The sequence below is a fragment of the Acanthaster planci genome, linkage group LG01 (genome assembly GCF_054643075.1).
Source record: "Acanthaster planci isolate LZ-2023a linkage group LG01, COTS_SCS, whole genome shotgun sequence".
Classification (NCBI taxonomy): domain Eukaryota; kingdom Metazoa; phylum Echinodermata; class Asteroidea; order Valvatida; family Acanthasteridae; genus Acanthaster; species Acanthaster planci.
In genome coordinates, this window is record NC_141777.1 from 4,985,301 (window position 1) to 5,000,927 (window position 15,627).

The 15,627-nt window shown below is 40.1% G+C and overlaps 2 protein-coding genes and 4 non-coding genes across 16 annotated transcripts in view; 4 read left to right on the forward strand and 2 right to left on the reverse strand.

Annotated features, from left to right (window-relative positions):
• adcy10 (adenylate cyclase 10) overlaps positions 1 to 9,242 on the reverse strand; it is a 28,712-nt gene extending 19,470 nt beyond the window's left edge. The window contains exons 1-12 of one of the 2 annotated variants that reach the window (XM_022248016.2): positions 9,013 to 9,242; positions 7,141 to 7,251; positions 6,588 to 6,731; positions 4,170 to 4,313; positions 2,991 to 3,199; positions 2,489 to 2,588; positions 2,207 to 2,290; positions 1,662 to 1,744; positions 1,200 to 1,356; positions 906 to 937; positions 621 to 739; positions 450 to 526 (exon numbers count right to left, since the gene is read on the reverse strand). In XM_022248016.2, coding sequence (XP_022103708.2) covers positions 450 to 526; positions 621 to 739; positions 906 to 937; positions 1,200 to 1,356; positions 1,662 to 1,744; positions 2,207 to 2,290; positions 2,489 to 2,588; positions 2,991 to 3,199; positions 4,170 to 4,313; positions 6,588 to 6,731; positions 7,141 to 7,251; positions 9,013 to 9,019 — 1,267 coding nt within the window. In that variant the 5' untranslated portion in view covers positions 9,020 to 9,242. The remainder of the gene's footprint in view (positions 1 to 449; positions 527 to 620; positions 740 to 905; positions 938 to 1,199; positions 1,357 to 1,661; positions 1,745 to 2,206; positions 2,291 to 2,488; positions 2,589 to 2,990; positions 3,200 to 4,169; positions 4,314 to 6,587; positions 6,732 to 7,140; positions 7,252 to 9,012) is intronic. The other variant, XM_022248017.2, reaches the window with a different exon arrangement.
• Trnar-ucg (transfer RNA arginine (anticodon UCG)) lies at positions 3,630 to 3,702 on the forward strand. Its single transcript has one exon. It is a non-coding gene; the product is annotated as a tRNA-Arg (tRNA).
• Positions 4,956 to 5,030, forward strand: Trnar-ucu (transfer RNA arginine (anticodon UCU)). The gene has a single exon. It is a non-coding gene; the product is annotated as a tRNA-Arg (tRNA).
• Trnar-ucu (transfer RNA arginine (anticodon UCU)) lies at positions 5,715 to 5,789 on the forward strand. The gene has a single exon. It is a non-coding gene; the product is annotated as a tRNA-Arg (tRNA).
• On the forward strand, positions 6,438 to 6,512 carry Trnar-ucu (transfer RNA arginine (anticodon UCU)). Its single transcript has one exon. It is a non-coding gene; the product is annotated as a tRNA-Arg (tRNA).
• A 1,156-nt stretch (positions 9,243 to 10,398) lies between the features above and the next one.
• Positions 10,399 to 15,627, reverse strand: part of LOC110986257 (neurexin-3b-like) — a 91,570-nt gene continuing 86,341 nt past the window's right edge. For all 10 annotated transcript variants that reach the window (XM_087133712.1, XM_087133344.1, XM_087134051.1 and 7 more), the window contains one exon: positions 10,399 to 15,620. In XM_087133712.1, the coding sequence (XP_086989838.1) occupies positions 14,977 to 15,620 (644 nt within the window). In that variant the 3' untranslated portion in view covers positions 10,399 to 14,976. The remainder of the gene's footprint in view (positions 15,621 to 15,627) is intronic.

The following is a 15,627-nucleotide window of genomic DNA, read 5'->3' on the forward strand; positions in this document are numbered from 1 at the left end:
GTATCTCCTCCTAAGGTCTTCAGGCAAATCTTCCATAATTTTGACTTACTCTAGAGGGGCGGGTCATTGGGCTGTGTCCGAATCGGCACTGTTTCACATATCTCGATAGCGCACGGAATTTGCAAAAAACAATCGGTCGCCGCACGATTTTAGACTTGAACAGCGATTTTCGTGTCCGTCAAGAAAATGTGGTACTTCTTGTCTTCTTCATGATTACTGCACGCCTGACATTACCTTAAAAGTTCCGTCACGTATTTGAGAAATTTTTGAGACTGAGGTTAAGTATGTGGTGTGCTCACTACTTGACGGTCTCTTTGAATGCAAATTAAATATCTGTCACCAAAAAAATGAGTGTTAAGGAACTGCTGTATAATTTGGCCTAAAATAACAGCTAGAAGTTCAATCTTAACTTTCTTTCTAATACAGGACAGATTAGAAAAAAATCTTACCCGTATACTCATGTCTGTGGACGTGACCAATCACGCCACAGAATGTCGACCCGGTGGTAACGCCGATCGACGCTTGCCTGCACAAACAAAAATTTTATTTTGAGATGTCTCCCTCCATACCTCATAGATCTTGTTTCACAAAACTCCCACAAAAACGCAAGTCATGCTCACGTGACATTAGGGGTTGCTTTCAGATGTTCAAGAAGACGGTAGGAACACTGAAGTGCGCGTGCGCAGTCGTCCTCGTGTTTGTACCCAGGAAGACCAAATATGGCAAGAAAAGTGCATCCCTAAAGATGAGCAAAGTATGTCAGTTAATATTAACAAAACTTTTACCATTAAACTGTTCCTACTCTCCCCCAAATAAATTCATCAAATACTTGTCACATGTCGACGCTTAAATACATTTTATTTTAAAAAAAAGAGTGGACTGAATAAAAAACATATCAATCATACCTTGTCAAACATGAAAACTTTGTTCACACAGCCTGTAAAAGGGAGAAAAAAATGTCCATTTTCAACCATGCCGTAGCTGAGTTTTGTTTTGGCAAATTCGATAGAAATCAAATTAAAAACTTGTTCAGTTATATTGAGACCTACATGTCCTCTGTGATGTCAGGACAATCTGTCTTGTGTATATATTTATAAAATACGACGCGCCATAGTTCTTACTCCAAAATGAGTATATAAATAAAACTTTTAAATGTCTTGGGGAAAAAAGAACACTGCAATGGCTTCTGACATCGATACCTTGGTACTCTTTCATGTCGTCGTAGACCACATTGAAAGCTGTATGAAGGTTTCTTCTCTCGGTTTCATGGTCTGATGACGTCACAACTAGGTTGATGAAGACCACGCTGACCTGTCTCATCTCCGATAGATATTCCAGCGGTAGACCGTCATCAATCTACTAACACAGACAAATCTTGAGAAAAATCGCTTGTGCTGCGGGACCAACCCAACTCTGCTCAGGCTAACCATAATCATCAGCGTAGTTTATACTAAGCCAGGCTGCATTTTATCACTTTTTAAGGGAAAGTGTCTGATAATTTGATGGTTTAAAATGACAACTGATTCATCATGGGTGAGTGTTGTTCTTCTACCCACACCGCTGATAAACTTTTTCTGTCTAAATGAGGAACCATAAATCTTTTTTATATTTTCCAAAATATAGAGGTTGCATTTGTCTTAGCTTAGCACGGGGTGGATTACCTTTTGTAGAACTGGCTTGATGATGTACATGCGCAGTCGGGCTTTTTCATCGTCGGTACTTGACCGGAAGGCAGACTCGCGCTCTGCATTACACAAACACAAAATAACCAAACAAATGCCCGTATTTACTTTATCTCATTTATTCAGTTAGCTGTATAAATAATACAATTACTGCTCTTTCGCCCAGGTAGGGGATCACTCATGTATTCACAAGTCTTGCGAAAAAAAGCTTCTCAGCTTTTGAATGTAATGTTGTGGGTGCTCGATAAAAGTGATTCTTAATAACGTCAGATTGAAGAATAGAAGAGGATTGGGCATTGTATTCACGATCAACTTGGAAACAGTCTTGATATTTTAAAAGCTGAAAAAATAGTAATTTAACTGATTTGTCATCAATGACACTGGAGGTCATAGTTATATTTGCAAGAAGCACGAGGCGCTGAAAAGGAAGTGTTTGTGACCTCAACAAAATGGATGACACCAACATGGCGAATAACTACACCAGACCAAATAGATTAATTTCTTCGAAGCGCATGCCAACTTACTCCTGCCTACTGCGTCTGAGTAGTGTTCGTCTGATGAGGACGGCTTGGAACACGACAACCTCATCACTGTGACACTGGGTCCAGCTGAACGGAGCAATCATGAAAGAGTGAATTTATGATGGAGTTGAAGTCATTGTATAAAGTATGCCCAAGACGAGGATGTTGGCACCATTGGCATCATCGTTTTGGTTCACTACCGTAAACATTATTAGCGAAATCTCGCTGAGAAGACCGTCCAAGAAGACCTCTATTATACCACAAGCTCAGGGCCCTCCATCTTACCAGTAAGGTTGTCACCGCTCTTCCTTGTGTACTGATTGCCGTAACTGAGATCGATTCTGACATCAGGTTGGTCGATAGGTTCGGCTAGTATTGACAGAACCTGCCGATTAAGCAACGACCACCAACAATGAGAAATCCGTTCAAATAAAATGGTAAAGTTTAATGCTGATATCGTTGGTATTCTTCCTGGAATGACATCACATTTCTTTTTCATAAATATTCAATTGAGCATTGTGCATAAAGATGAAAAGAAACCGAAATACTCTTAAAACAAAAAAATGGAAATTGAAACAAGATTTAAAATGGGACACAAAGTCGCATTTTCAAGAACTGCACTGAGAATTATTCTGCGTGAGCCCCTTGCCGGAGTCTAAATGACTCCCTGCTTATAGAGGGAGGGAAGATGCAATCGTAGTTAGTCGATCCACCCCACCCCTTTAAAGTTTTCCGAAATGTTCCGATTCAATGAATTATGAAGGGGAACAGAGGCCTAACGACCGACCGAGATATGCCTGCGGTCCTCCAACACTCGGTACTCTATGAATTGATGGTCCGGCGTGTAGGCCCACGCCTTGGGCGACAGCACCAGTGAGCCCGAGGTGGCAAACTTCTCGGCCTTGTTGGCATCGTCGACGGCCAAGCCGCTGAGAACGTAATGGCGAGATTCCTCGTTGCCTACCGTGGTGACGCGAACCGGACCCAAAGACACACCTGAAGAGGACAACAGAGTGAAGTCGGCCTTTCAATTCCTGAGGAATGAAACTTTTTTGGATTGGCAGAAAAACGGGAATTTTTTTCCAAATGAGATCCCCAAAATACCCAGTCTCCCCCCTTGAAATTGGTTCTTCAGAAAGCAGATAACTATTAGCAATTTCAGTCCAATAAACCTTATTAACTCCACTGATCAAAGACCCAGTCACTTCAACAAATTCTCCCGTCTGCCTTAAACGACAGGCAAAGTACAAACAAGACCAACATCGTAAATTTGGCCAAACATTTACGCTTCATTCTTCAAAATACAAATTCCTGATAACCATCAATCTTGATGTTCATTGTCGTGGGTTTGCATTCTTGATCGGTTCAGTTTTGGGTTTTTTTTATGGATGTACATTTTACATGATTGTATCCCGTCATCAACGAAGACCGCGTGGCCTAACGGATAAGGCGTCCGACTTCGGATCGGAAGATTGAGGGTTCGAATCCCTTCGTGGTCGTCTATAATAGGTTTTTTTTTTTAATTTGGTCTCATATTTTGTCGTCGAGAAGAGTTGTACATGGATGGAATCATTCGATTCCCAGATTAATACTCGTCCGTTAAAGAACTTTGGTTTAATATAAAACAAAGCTGGAATCCAAAATCAAATTCATGCAGATCTGAAGGTAATCGTAGGTCTACAAAGTGACTGGGAACCTGTTACCCACTGCCACGAGGTGCAATACTTTTTCTCTTGGGCACTGGGATCGGATTCTATATTTCTGTAAGACCCAATGGAGATTGAATGGTTTAACGTCATTATTATGGGTACCGAGGTATTAATTTAGGTACCTCCAAGCAGTTGCAAGGGGAACGAAATATGTTGACTGGGAAAAAGGCGCTTTTTCTACCGCCACAACGCGTCACAAAGTCACTCATTTGGTGGATACGCGGCCAAAGTCGTGGATATTTTAAGATTAGGCCTACCTAGTTTGACACGAAGCTTGACGCCAACCTCGGTATCTCTATTGTCGCATCTCTCCTGGATTCGTAGCCCACACTTGATGACTCTCATAAGAGTGAAGTCCAAGTTGTCTCGCTTCAGCTTCCACAGGGCCAAGAACGCGTCTCCTATGCAGTAATGGGGGAAGAGAGAGCGAATCATCCACTGTGACTGAGCTGCCTGGGATTACTCACCGTGACAGGGCTGTATATCTGCCGAGAGCAGAAACCCCCTCATCGGTTGAAAAGAGCTGCTTTGGTCGGGTGTGTTCAATTTGTTGGTAGCGATGCGACTGTGACGTGTGCTTTTCCTAGTCTTTCGTGAACCAGCAAAGGTCATTTCCGACCGAAGGAGCCGCCTTTGGTAAGAAAATAGCGCCCTCTCTTGGCCGAGCTCGAGGCCCATAAAAGGACAGTTTCCCATAAACACAGAGCGTCCTATTTGTTACTGCAACACACATGTATTAATTTTGGGGTGCATTCACTTTTATGTAATGCAGAAAAATGTTGTAGGCCTGATGACATGCCCAATCGCCACGTGTTAATACCTAAGGCCGTGTCCGAAACGGGCCTCTAGAGCTGCGACTAGGTCTACTGTCTGCGCATCTCCGTGTTTTCCAATGGATTGAAAACCTAGACCTACCTCTAGACAACAGATTCGGATTCAGCCGAAGACATGGAGGTCGCCTACGTTTAAATAGCAATGACCCCTTTTACTAGCTGTATCAGATTCATTCATTATTACTAGTTTTCCGTTTGTCTTCATGGGCAGTCCCTGTAGCGCAATTGGATTAGCGCGTTGGACTTCTAATTCAAAGGTTCCGGGTTCGAGTCCCGGCAGGGATGATGCGAAGCTTACTTTTTCTTTGTTGGCTTTTAAACAAGAGGGGAGTTCCTTATGGCATGTGTGTGTCACTTATATTCTGGTTAGAAACTCCCAGAATTATTCATTTCTTAAGGGCATCACATCGGTGCATTAAATAATGAGGCTGTTAATCAATTTAGTTTTTCATTTTTACACCGATGCCACAGTAGTATGAGATTGAAATGCGTAAAAAAGATGAAAAACTCAACAAACTCGCTCGTACACAAGGTGGGTGAATTTAACACTAAGAAACTGAGCTGTGTGTCTATACCAATTCATAAAGGTAAAAGTAAGGCTAATAACACCTTCTGGAAACCGAGATCGATTCACACCAGACTACCCTGCAAAAAATATGACAGCTGGCAAGTAATCTCGTTTTCTCTTCAGAAAAATCATTTCTCAGCTGCGTCTCAACTTTTTGTGTGTTGCATGTACTCTTTACTTGTATGTGCAAGTAAAGAGCGCCATTTACGACCAACATCGTCGATTTTTTTCACCATTAGTGACAAAAAATAGTTCTTTGTTGAATGAAGGCATGGTCTACGTTTTGTTTTTCGTTTGTTTAATGGGGTTTGTTTGTTTCTAGTTATCTTCCACAAGACGACTCCATCGAAGTCTATGAAGTGTGAGTTTTCATATTGTGTCATTAGGTCTGCATTTCCGACGTCCCTGTGGCGTAATTGGATTAGCGCGTTGGACTTCTAATTCAAAGGTTCCGGGTTCGAGTCCCGGCAGGGATGGTGCAGCCTTTTTTTTCTTTCCCAAGGGTGAGTCCCTTGTGGCGTGTGTGTCACTTGTGTTTTCCTCTGGTATCAAGTCCTAGAATGGGACATGTATTAAGGGCATCACATCAGTCCGTTAAATGATTAGCCTGTTTGTTATTTTTTTCTTTTTATATATATTTTTTGCATGCTAATGCCACAAGACTACGTGATCGAATGGGCATAAAAAGAAGAAAGGTTAATTTAAAAAGAATAAACTCGCTCGTACACAAAGGAGTGTTGTCCAGGTGGGTGAATTTAACACTAACAAACTAAACTGTATGTCTATGTCACTTCAGAATCGAATCTCACGACACTGCCATGCAAAAAAAACACTTGACAGCTGGCAAGTAACCCCGCTTTTCTCTTTAAAAATATTTGTTGCCCTCCGTCTCAATTTTGTGTGTTACATGTATACGAGGGGAAAAAATGCCATGGAAGAGCAACGTCGTTGAAGTTTTCCACCATTTGTGGCAAATTAGTTCTTGAATGAAGTTAAGGGTCTAAGTTTTAATTTTGTTTTGTTTGTTTGTTGGTATCTTGTTTGTTTTTAATTATCTTCCACAGCAAGACTCTGTCTGAAGCCTATGAGTTTTCATATTGTGTCATTAACTTCACATTTCCAACGTCCCTGTGGCGTAAATGGATTAGCGCGTTGGACTTCTAATTCAAAGGCTCCGGGTTCGAGTCCCGGCAGGGATGAGGTTTTTTTTTAACATTTATTTTTCAATTTATACGTTAGCGGCATTCATATTTAAGGTTTTTCTAAATCCAAACCTGCAAATTTAAGAATATCTCCCTCAGACCCGATGATATTCTCCACGATGTCTCCAATGTAACTATTGAGGGCAGCAGACAGTTTTTCTGCTCCGCAGCTGTTACGTGAACTCATGCTGTAGCGTTCAGTTAGTGCGGTAAATCCTTTAGAAAAAAAGTTGAATGTTGGAATCAACAGCCAGAGCTATCTTTGTAAGCTAAAAGTGAATTGACATATAGAAAAGTGATGACTTGATCCAAATAAGGTAATAGTAAAAGCAATATCAACAACGAATTCTTTACTAACTCTTGAACCCTAATATCTCCATTTTGACGGCGGGACTTTAAAGGTGGGGCACGTAGAAGTGTAAATTAAGAAAAAAATCCGAATTATTACGGCCGGCAAAAACTGCCCAAGGAAACCACTCACAGTGGCTCGATCTGTATTTGGTAACACCATGTACTGCCCGATATTTGGGATGCGGCCTTGTCCTTACTTTAGTTATTTGGTGGCATAGTTTCCTAATGCAGTTGGCCCTCGGACTACACAAACACTTTAGTTTTTATTGCTAACCTGAAATGTCGGCAAACATGAGGATGCCGTCAAATTTCTGGCTGTGAGGAAGAGATTTTATTTGAATTCCTTCCATCACCAGGTCAGGGACGTGTGTCGCTAGTTGATTTACTGGAAAACAGGAAAAACATCAAGATTGCCATACTGGGAAAATGGAACAATAGAGGGATCCCAATACGACGCTTTTAGCGTCGATCTGCGCATTTCCGCGTTTGAAAACGAGGCTGTATGTGTTAGCTTCAATTCTTACTACGATTAGACGATGGAAAGTAAGGAGTCAAGACACAAAATACATAAAGGTATGTTAAATTAAGACTTTCCAGGCTTCAACTTTTTGTCGAAGAGTCTTTCAGGATGACTCAACACATAAAAAAAAAATAACGGCAGTTTACCGCGAACTAACGTACCTGTGATGGTCGTGTATCTTGTGCAGTGGGCGTGGTTTAAACTGAAGTGGCGTCACACTTACGAACCGGATACTGCATGTACTGTGTCGACTCCGCGGGCTCGCACGAAAAAGTTTAACACGGAGAGCCTCGGTTTCGATGCAGATATGCGCAGATGGAGCTGATGTGAAATCCCTCTATTACACCGGCCGCGCCGGGTCTGAGGATAGGCAGCAACCTCAATTCCATGGGTTTCGTGCGCGTTCCATGGTGGGAACCAGCGGTTTTAAGCGCAATAGTAATTGGTGCTTTAACAAAGGGTTTATTATAAGAATTCTTGGCAGTAGAATATAAAGCAAAACAATGAAACAGCATGACGTAAAAATAACAAAATAAAGGCTTATTATAATGGGCAAATGCGTACGGAGACAATAAGGCCTATTTCTTAAACTGGTCAATTTTTGCCAGATGCCCGATAGCCTGTATAATTTCATGCAAAGGTTACCAGTCAAAATCGACCGTTGGTTAACCATTCAAATTCAAATTAAAACAACATTTATTTTCATACTTTCATTAAAACACGAATCAAGAATACACGTAAAATAAATACGAGCCATGAATACAATGTAATATAATTAGAGAAAATAGAGGGAACTTTAACAAATAGAAAGTATGGAGCTGTTCACGTAAGCGACGGCTTGTAGAAAACAGGCTATAGACAGACAATAGGACTAGGGACAAAAAACACAGAAAACAGACAAGAGAAAACGCGACAAACAGTGAAGACTAGACTGAACATCCAAAACAGAAATAAAGAGTTGAAGATCATGAAAATGAGCAGTAACATGAATAGATACAGGAGTAAAGGCGAGATAAAGAATGAAATAAAGGAAGACATTGTCTAAGGATTGGAAGCTATGTAACATATTGTGAGAGGAGAGCTCTTTTGTAGGAGGACTTGAAGCGGCCAACGGACGGCATTGTTCTGATTTCGCTTTCAATGGTGTTCAACCGACGGGGACCATAGAAGCGAAGAGTAGAACTAGAGTACAGGGTGCGGGTGAATGGAACATACAAAGTGTGACGGGATCTGGTGGAATAACCGTGCGTATCGTTGATTTAAGAAAAAAAGAGAAGCTGATGGGCAGAAGATTATGTGTGAATTTGTAAATAAAGATACCAGTGACGTATTTACTTAAGTCGTGAATAGCAAGAGTATGTAACCTTCCAAACAGAGGTGCAGAGTGCTCCTGGTCGAATTTACCCAATGATAATAGGCCTACTTGCCACATTCACATAAATTCTACATCTGAACCTCACCGTATAAGTTGGATAAGTCCAAAACTTACCCGTTCTTTGTGAAAAAAATCGCATTTGACTCGTGAAAGAAGAAAATGTCAGCTAGGCTTAAATTGATTTTATAAGTAATGATGAAAAAATGCAAAGGGGCCTACACAAAAGGACTGTTTCGTGAAACCAAACTCACCTGTCATTCTGATTTCTCAAACGTTGCAACAATAATCTCAACAAAAGGCTTTATTTACCCCGGCACACCTTGCTGCTGGTTTAATAAACAGACAGTGTGTCAGATGGCACTTTTACAAGCAAGAAAGTGATCTGAAAAGAAATTTTACAAAAAAGAAAAACCAAACTAAATTCTCCACTGTTCATGCCTTGCATTACACGTATCGAGTGTTATATTGTTTCATATTGTGCTTTTTATTACTTTCAGTTATGTCTGTGAGCTTTGTTTGCTTGCAGAACACGCAGACGCGCTGTACCTATTCACAGAGGGCGCCATTTCTCTGTGCTTGCGCATTTTGCGCATAATGCGCAGTCATCCACTTAGGCTGCATCATATAGCTAGGTCCGGGTCTTCCCTCCATTGGAAATGCGTGGAGACGCGTAGACAATAGACCTAGCCGTAGCTCTGGAAGCCCGTTTGTGACGGCCAAAGAATTGTCCAGCTCCTCGGCGCGGCGCTAAACGATCTTTGGTGACAACTTGCGTATGCTTAATTGTATGTCACACTGATGGCACAAAAAGTAGCGTTAAAAGATACGGTCTATCATTTTGTGCATAATGTTCCAGTGAGGCAACAAAATTACTAGGAATCTAAAGAAAGTTACCTACTGAAGACAAACTTGACGAACTGTCAGTTCAGTGAATACTATGCCGAGAAAAATAGTATAGTTGGTTGTATTCTAGGATTTCGATTTCAGATCGAAAGTTATGTTTTGAATTGCGCCCATGGAGCTATATGTAGCTCATTGATTGCGCCTTAATTCGGCGTCTGGGACACGTTATTTATATAATACCTGCATAAAGATCTATCATCTGATCGGTGGATCGTTGATCATTAAATTATTCGTTCTTTTTAACGGGTAGGGCCTACAATTGAATAGAGCGTCATTTCACTTGTCTGGTTCCTGCCCTCAGTTCATGTGTTTCCCGGATGTACATGTATTTCATTCCAAAGAGGAAAGTAATATAGGCGGACGGGAACCAGTCTAACATTGCACAGTACCACCAGTGCGGTGGCTGCGCTTCGGACACAAATCTGCCGCTTAATCGCAGACATTAATTAATTTGTTCGCCTAACAGAAGACAACATTATGAGGATTTATGCAGTTTGTTTCACATTTGTGCAATGGTGAAAAAATTTCATTCTCTAGATGAAATGTTCCATTCCACTCGCTTTCGCGTGCCGTGTCAACGCGGCGCACCTGCTTCGAATAGCAATTTTACCAAAATGCGTCTTTACACAAAAACTGAGGTGTCTTGACCCAGGGAATTGGATGCTAGGTAACAAAGCGCCCTACTTTCCCCACTGACCCCATAAAAGCTTAAATAAAACACAGACTCACGGGGATAGTGTCTGATTATTTCTTCTGACATTTATTGCTGACTTAAAACCGTGCCTGTACTGTATGGGTGACACAAAGTGTACATAGGCTACAGAATAACTAGTGTCACATCACTCAGAAAACAAAAAAAGGTCCATGACAAGGGAATAGAAATGTAGGACATTTAACTGAAAGACATCCAGTAGAGAGTCAGCTGATTGATGGTAGAGTTTGTGGCAAAATGTTGTGAAAATGGTATCACATAAAGCCAGAAAGCGGAATACGGAAAGCACGATCCAACAAAAATGTACAATATTCAGTAACATTTTAGCTCAAATTTGATTCCAGAGATTACACGTGATCGAATGAAACTATTTCTTTTAAACGTTAGTCTTCATTGTTGTTATGCATGAACTGATGCATTACAAAGTACGGTATTTATTTTATTTTCCATGATCTTATCAAATAAAATAACACAATACTGTTTTAAATAGCACACTCAAGCAGTTCCCCTTTTCGAACAGGATGACTTTGACTTACGTTTAATGAAAATGCAAAGGGCGCTTCTAATAAGGAAAAAAAGTTGGCATCATTTGGGTGTAATAAGAATACATGTACCTTCAATTATAAAGAACAAATATTTTACAGTGTGTGATCAAATAACTACAGAGTAAAAGTACCAAACGCATGTTTCTCTGCACAAGCCTTTCACGCATGCCCAGCTACGTCATTAACGGTTGCTGTCTAACACCCGTATTGTGCTTAATGTCACGAATAAGGAACAACAGAAATTCTTAAACTCTGACGATTTAAATAATGAACCAAATTCTGCAAGGATTTCTGCGGCTTCCTAGCATCAAATTCGCCGCATCATCAAGCTCAGCTGTTCTCATACTATAAAGGCCAGATATACATAGAAGTCAACAGAATACCCTGTTTGAACGGCTCATACGCAAACTAAAACGTATACGGAACAGCACAACCCTAGGCACCACGGTCCAGTACAGCACAATTCTCTGTGCTTCTCAGTAGTCTGAGCCACTCGATCCGTGGTAGAGTGCAGCGAATAACACCGTGTCATATGATCAATTGTAAATTTATGTCTAATTATCGGCAATTTTCCAGGATTAAAGGAATCCAGTTTTCACAAACCTTGCAATGTTTTCGAAAGCGTCTGCACATTGCAAGTAATAAGACATAAAAAATACTCTTTACCACCTTGCCTGCCACTCACGATGACTGAACAGAACTAAAAGACGTTAATGTTAAACCTTTCGTCAGCTCCAATTGAAAGTGCAACACCATTCACTGATGAGTTCCAGGTAGTGTGCAGTTTCGTTTCTCGTGCGGAGATTTATAAACCAATTTAAAAACCATTTTACAGTTGTCCCGCCCTTTCATAATTTCACAAATCTAAATGTTGATAAGTCTTAAGATAAACACTGGAATGCATAGATAGAGTTAAACTACGTTCTGCTATACACTATGATACTAGGATGCCAAGATTTTATCGGTGGCTGACGATGACACGGAGGTAGCCACTCTGGATATACGCCTATCATTAATATTACAAGGACAGGATTTTTACAATAATTTAAAGACTTGTGGAAGTACATACATAGTGTAGGCCCTATAGCACTTGATGCCATAAAGGTGCTTTATGAACAAATTCCAAATCAAAATAGCACCAGCTACGGGCTTATAGCAACTCTGTAAAAAAAAAAAGCCGAAGTACTTGGACTGCATTTTATCCTACCGTCTCTTTAAAGAAAGTTTACAATTCTTCAAAGTTGTCAGGTATCGACATTACCATAATTTTAAGTATAAAAGGAACCTGACTATAAACATCTGGACATTACCCCAATAATGCGTACCCTAATATACAATATTGGGGGGGGGAGCAGTAAAACTAGATTGACCAAGACCGTAAAGGTTACTGGACAAAGAAGTGAAATATGTGCCATTATCTCATTAAAAAAAAACACTTCGTGTGTTTAGAACAAACAGAACTTATTTTTGTGTATGAAATGGGTGCTGAAATAATATTTGTACAATTTTTTCACGAGAACTGTAACGGTGGAGGGTATAATAAACGCACAGTAAATAAACGGCAGTTTGTATCAACGGGGCATCATTTTGAGTCTCTGTTCAAATAAAAATCAATTAATCGAGACGATGGAGTGATTGGGTTCGGGCCAAAAACACCAGAAGGCTTGAGTATTAAGGTAAATATCCCCAAAGACGTTTACAACAGGTGGACTCTTGGAGTTATACTCCCAAGAGCGATAATTTGTCTGCCTCAAATAATCAGAATTCATGAAATTCTAGAGAACTGTAGGGGTATACAAGATTGTTACATATATCTGGGTGCTCTGTTTTTCTCAGCATTAACTCTAATCCTCAAGCTAGAAAGTCTGTGTTATTTGCTTCTCATCCAAGGTAGGGCTAAATGTAGTTTAGACAACTCTTGTATCACTGGTATGCAACACGCGCAGCTGATGAATATGGTTCATGACTTTTGAATAATAGCATACTTGCTGTCATCAGATAATCATGCCATGTTAACAAAGAGGCAATTTTTAACTTGTGTAAATATTTTTTGTACAGCTGGTCAGTGGTTCATCCCATAAATACTTTGATGCCGGGTCAGACAGTCTTCGGTTATTCAAAGAATGATACTGTTGGTTCATTCACAAGACAAGCCAAAAACCTTTTTCATACGTAACATGCTCAACTTTTGTAAGTTTTATACAATCACACAATTACCCACACTACATGATGGGTGATCAATACAAGTTCTTATTAAAAATATCTATTTATGTGAATTGACACTGATTTAAGCTGAAATATATAAGATCATGAAGTACAACACATTGTTTTCTCAACATCCAACAGTTGACAGATTTACATATTTTTTGTCTATTTTTTATAGCTTTTATACAAAATACATTCAAATTCACATTTCAAAGAATATTTCATTATACTATCAGGAAATTAAATGTATAAGTTCAATAAATCATTATGAAATGGGAATACATGTAATAATCCAAATAATTTTATACTTTAATTTAAAAATGAACAGGCATTTATAAACAAAAGGTATACTTTGATACATTTTTTTCGAGATTCTGTTTCCATGTAGACAGAAGCAATACTAGAAAAGGAGGATATTCCATTTTATTCCTGAAATGAATATTTAATAAACTATCCGGCAAGTACATATTCAAGTTCATAATCAACTACTGTCCATCAATGAATCTCAATTGAATATATGCCAATTTAAAGCTATTGGCTACTGTGACAGTGGCTTTATCACTCTACATGTTGGCTTTAAAGATGTCCATTATCATTAAATTTGCAATTATAAAAAAATGACATTTCAAAACATTCTTGATCATCGCTAAATTGCTGATTTGAGTTGCTTGGAGTACTTATCAGGCATGTATTATCAACCAAACAGGATAACTTTAAATAATTATGTTTTTCTTTGTTGCAGTCTTAAAATCAATTAAAAAAAAAAAGTCAAGCACATCCTGGTTTTTCCATCACGCACACTTCTGATGCTCGATGCTCTGGGGCAATTTCTTGGCACTTGTAAGCAAATAATGATTTCTATCATCAGGCAAGTTTTGATAAGTTCCCAAGACAAAAACCATGCTTGCCTCAGTGTTGGATATTTGTTTATTGAGGCAAAAGCCATTAATTTGAATGGTTGACAGAGTATGTTTACATCTGTTGATGCAACTTATCACAGGATTCCTTGAAAATGTCTCCGGAACTTACCAACTTTACAAAACATTTCAGAAATCAACCAAAACACAAACATTGGCACAATCGAATAGAAGTAACTGCAAGAAAATCCAACAGATACAGAAAATTGCTTTGTTAAAATCTATCACCTCTAGTAATCACTCCACTTCGTGCCCTGCTGGCATGAATCCAAATGCAAATTGTGTGGCAAAAACAATGTTTGCATCAGAGGTTACTCAAGTTGAAATTCAAAGTGAGTTATATTCCAAGCACATCAAGCCATTATGAAGCCAGAAACGAGATCATCAGGGAAACAAGTATTTCCACATTCAAAAGTTGTCCACTTTTTAGGAATATAAGTTTTCGGCATAAAAACAAACCATCATGGGTAAGGAATGACTTGAAAGTGCTTCTAAGGACCCCCCCATGGACAAAAACTGCATTTCTAAACAACAAATAAACTGTACATTGGAAAAAGCTGGTGATACAGCCATTCCAGGATAGCACAAAGGAAAACATATCTGCGGATAGGAATTCAAAGTTACACAAAAAATTACAGTCACATTATTATAACCCGGTAAGTGGCAAGTATTTAATATAATCTACTCACCAATAGAAACTCTATCCTATTTCCAATTTATATTTTATCTGTCTTTCGTGGAACACATAATACAACCACTCAAGAATCTACAAAAACTAACCCCTCCCACTTTGTATTGTATAAAAAAAAAAAGGTGAACTCGAATGGTGACAAATAACATTTGCCAATCCTCTTTATGTTACATCAATGCATACAACTTAGTAAAAAAAAGTTCACTTTGAATTTCTGAGTTGTGAAGATGTAACGGTAAACATCAGACGTACCATTCTTTAGTTGCATACTCTGGGGGGAGTTTAGGTTTGATTGGTTTGGTCGGCAGTGTACCGTTGGTGTTGGGCTGTTGAGCAGCTTGTTGCGATGGCAGTAACGCTGTGCGAGTAGCATCACTAACGCTGTAATTCCTGCTCTCGTTGATGTGATAGGAGCCCTCGTTTCTGTTCCTAAACTTGTACAAAATGATGACCAGCAGGAGAAATATAAGAGCACCAGCGGCCACCAGGCCGATGACCAACCAGGTCTGGCCAAGGAAGCCCAGCCCGTCTCCTGTCGCCTCCTCCGGCTGGACAGAACCGATGGTGGGTTTATGAGTGGGTGGCACGGCTCTCCGTGTGGTCTTGGGAGGTACCGGGGGTGGAGTGGCTGCCGGGCTGCTCTTGAAGGTGGTGAAGTTGAAGTCTGGGGCCGGGCTGGGTGTGGCATCCCCAGAAAGGCACCCAGGGTTACCCAGGATGTCGCACAAGCTCCCCGAGTAGCCGGCGGCGGCCGTGCTGTCCATCAACGAGGTCTTGGGAGATGGAGTGGTCGTGATCGGGACAGCAGTGCTAGGACTGGGTGTGGTCTCACTCGGTGCTGAGGTGGACTCCATCTCATCGACTGGAGTGAATATTGCACCATCTCCTATACA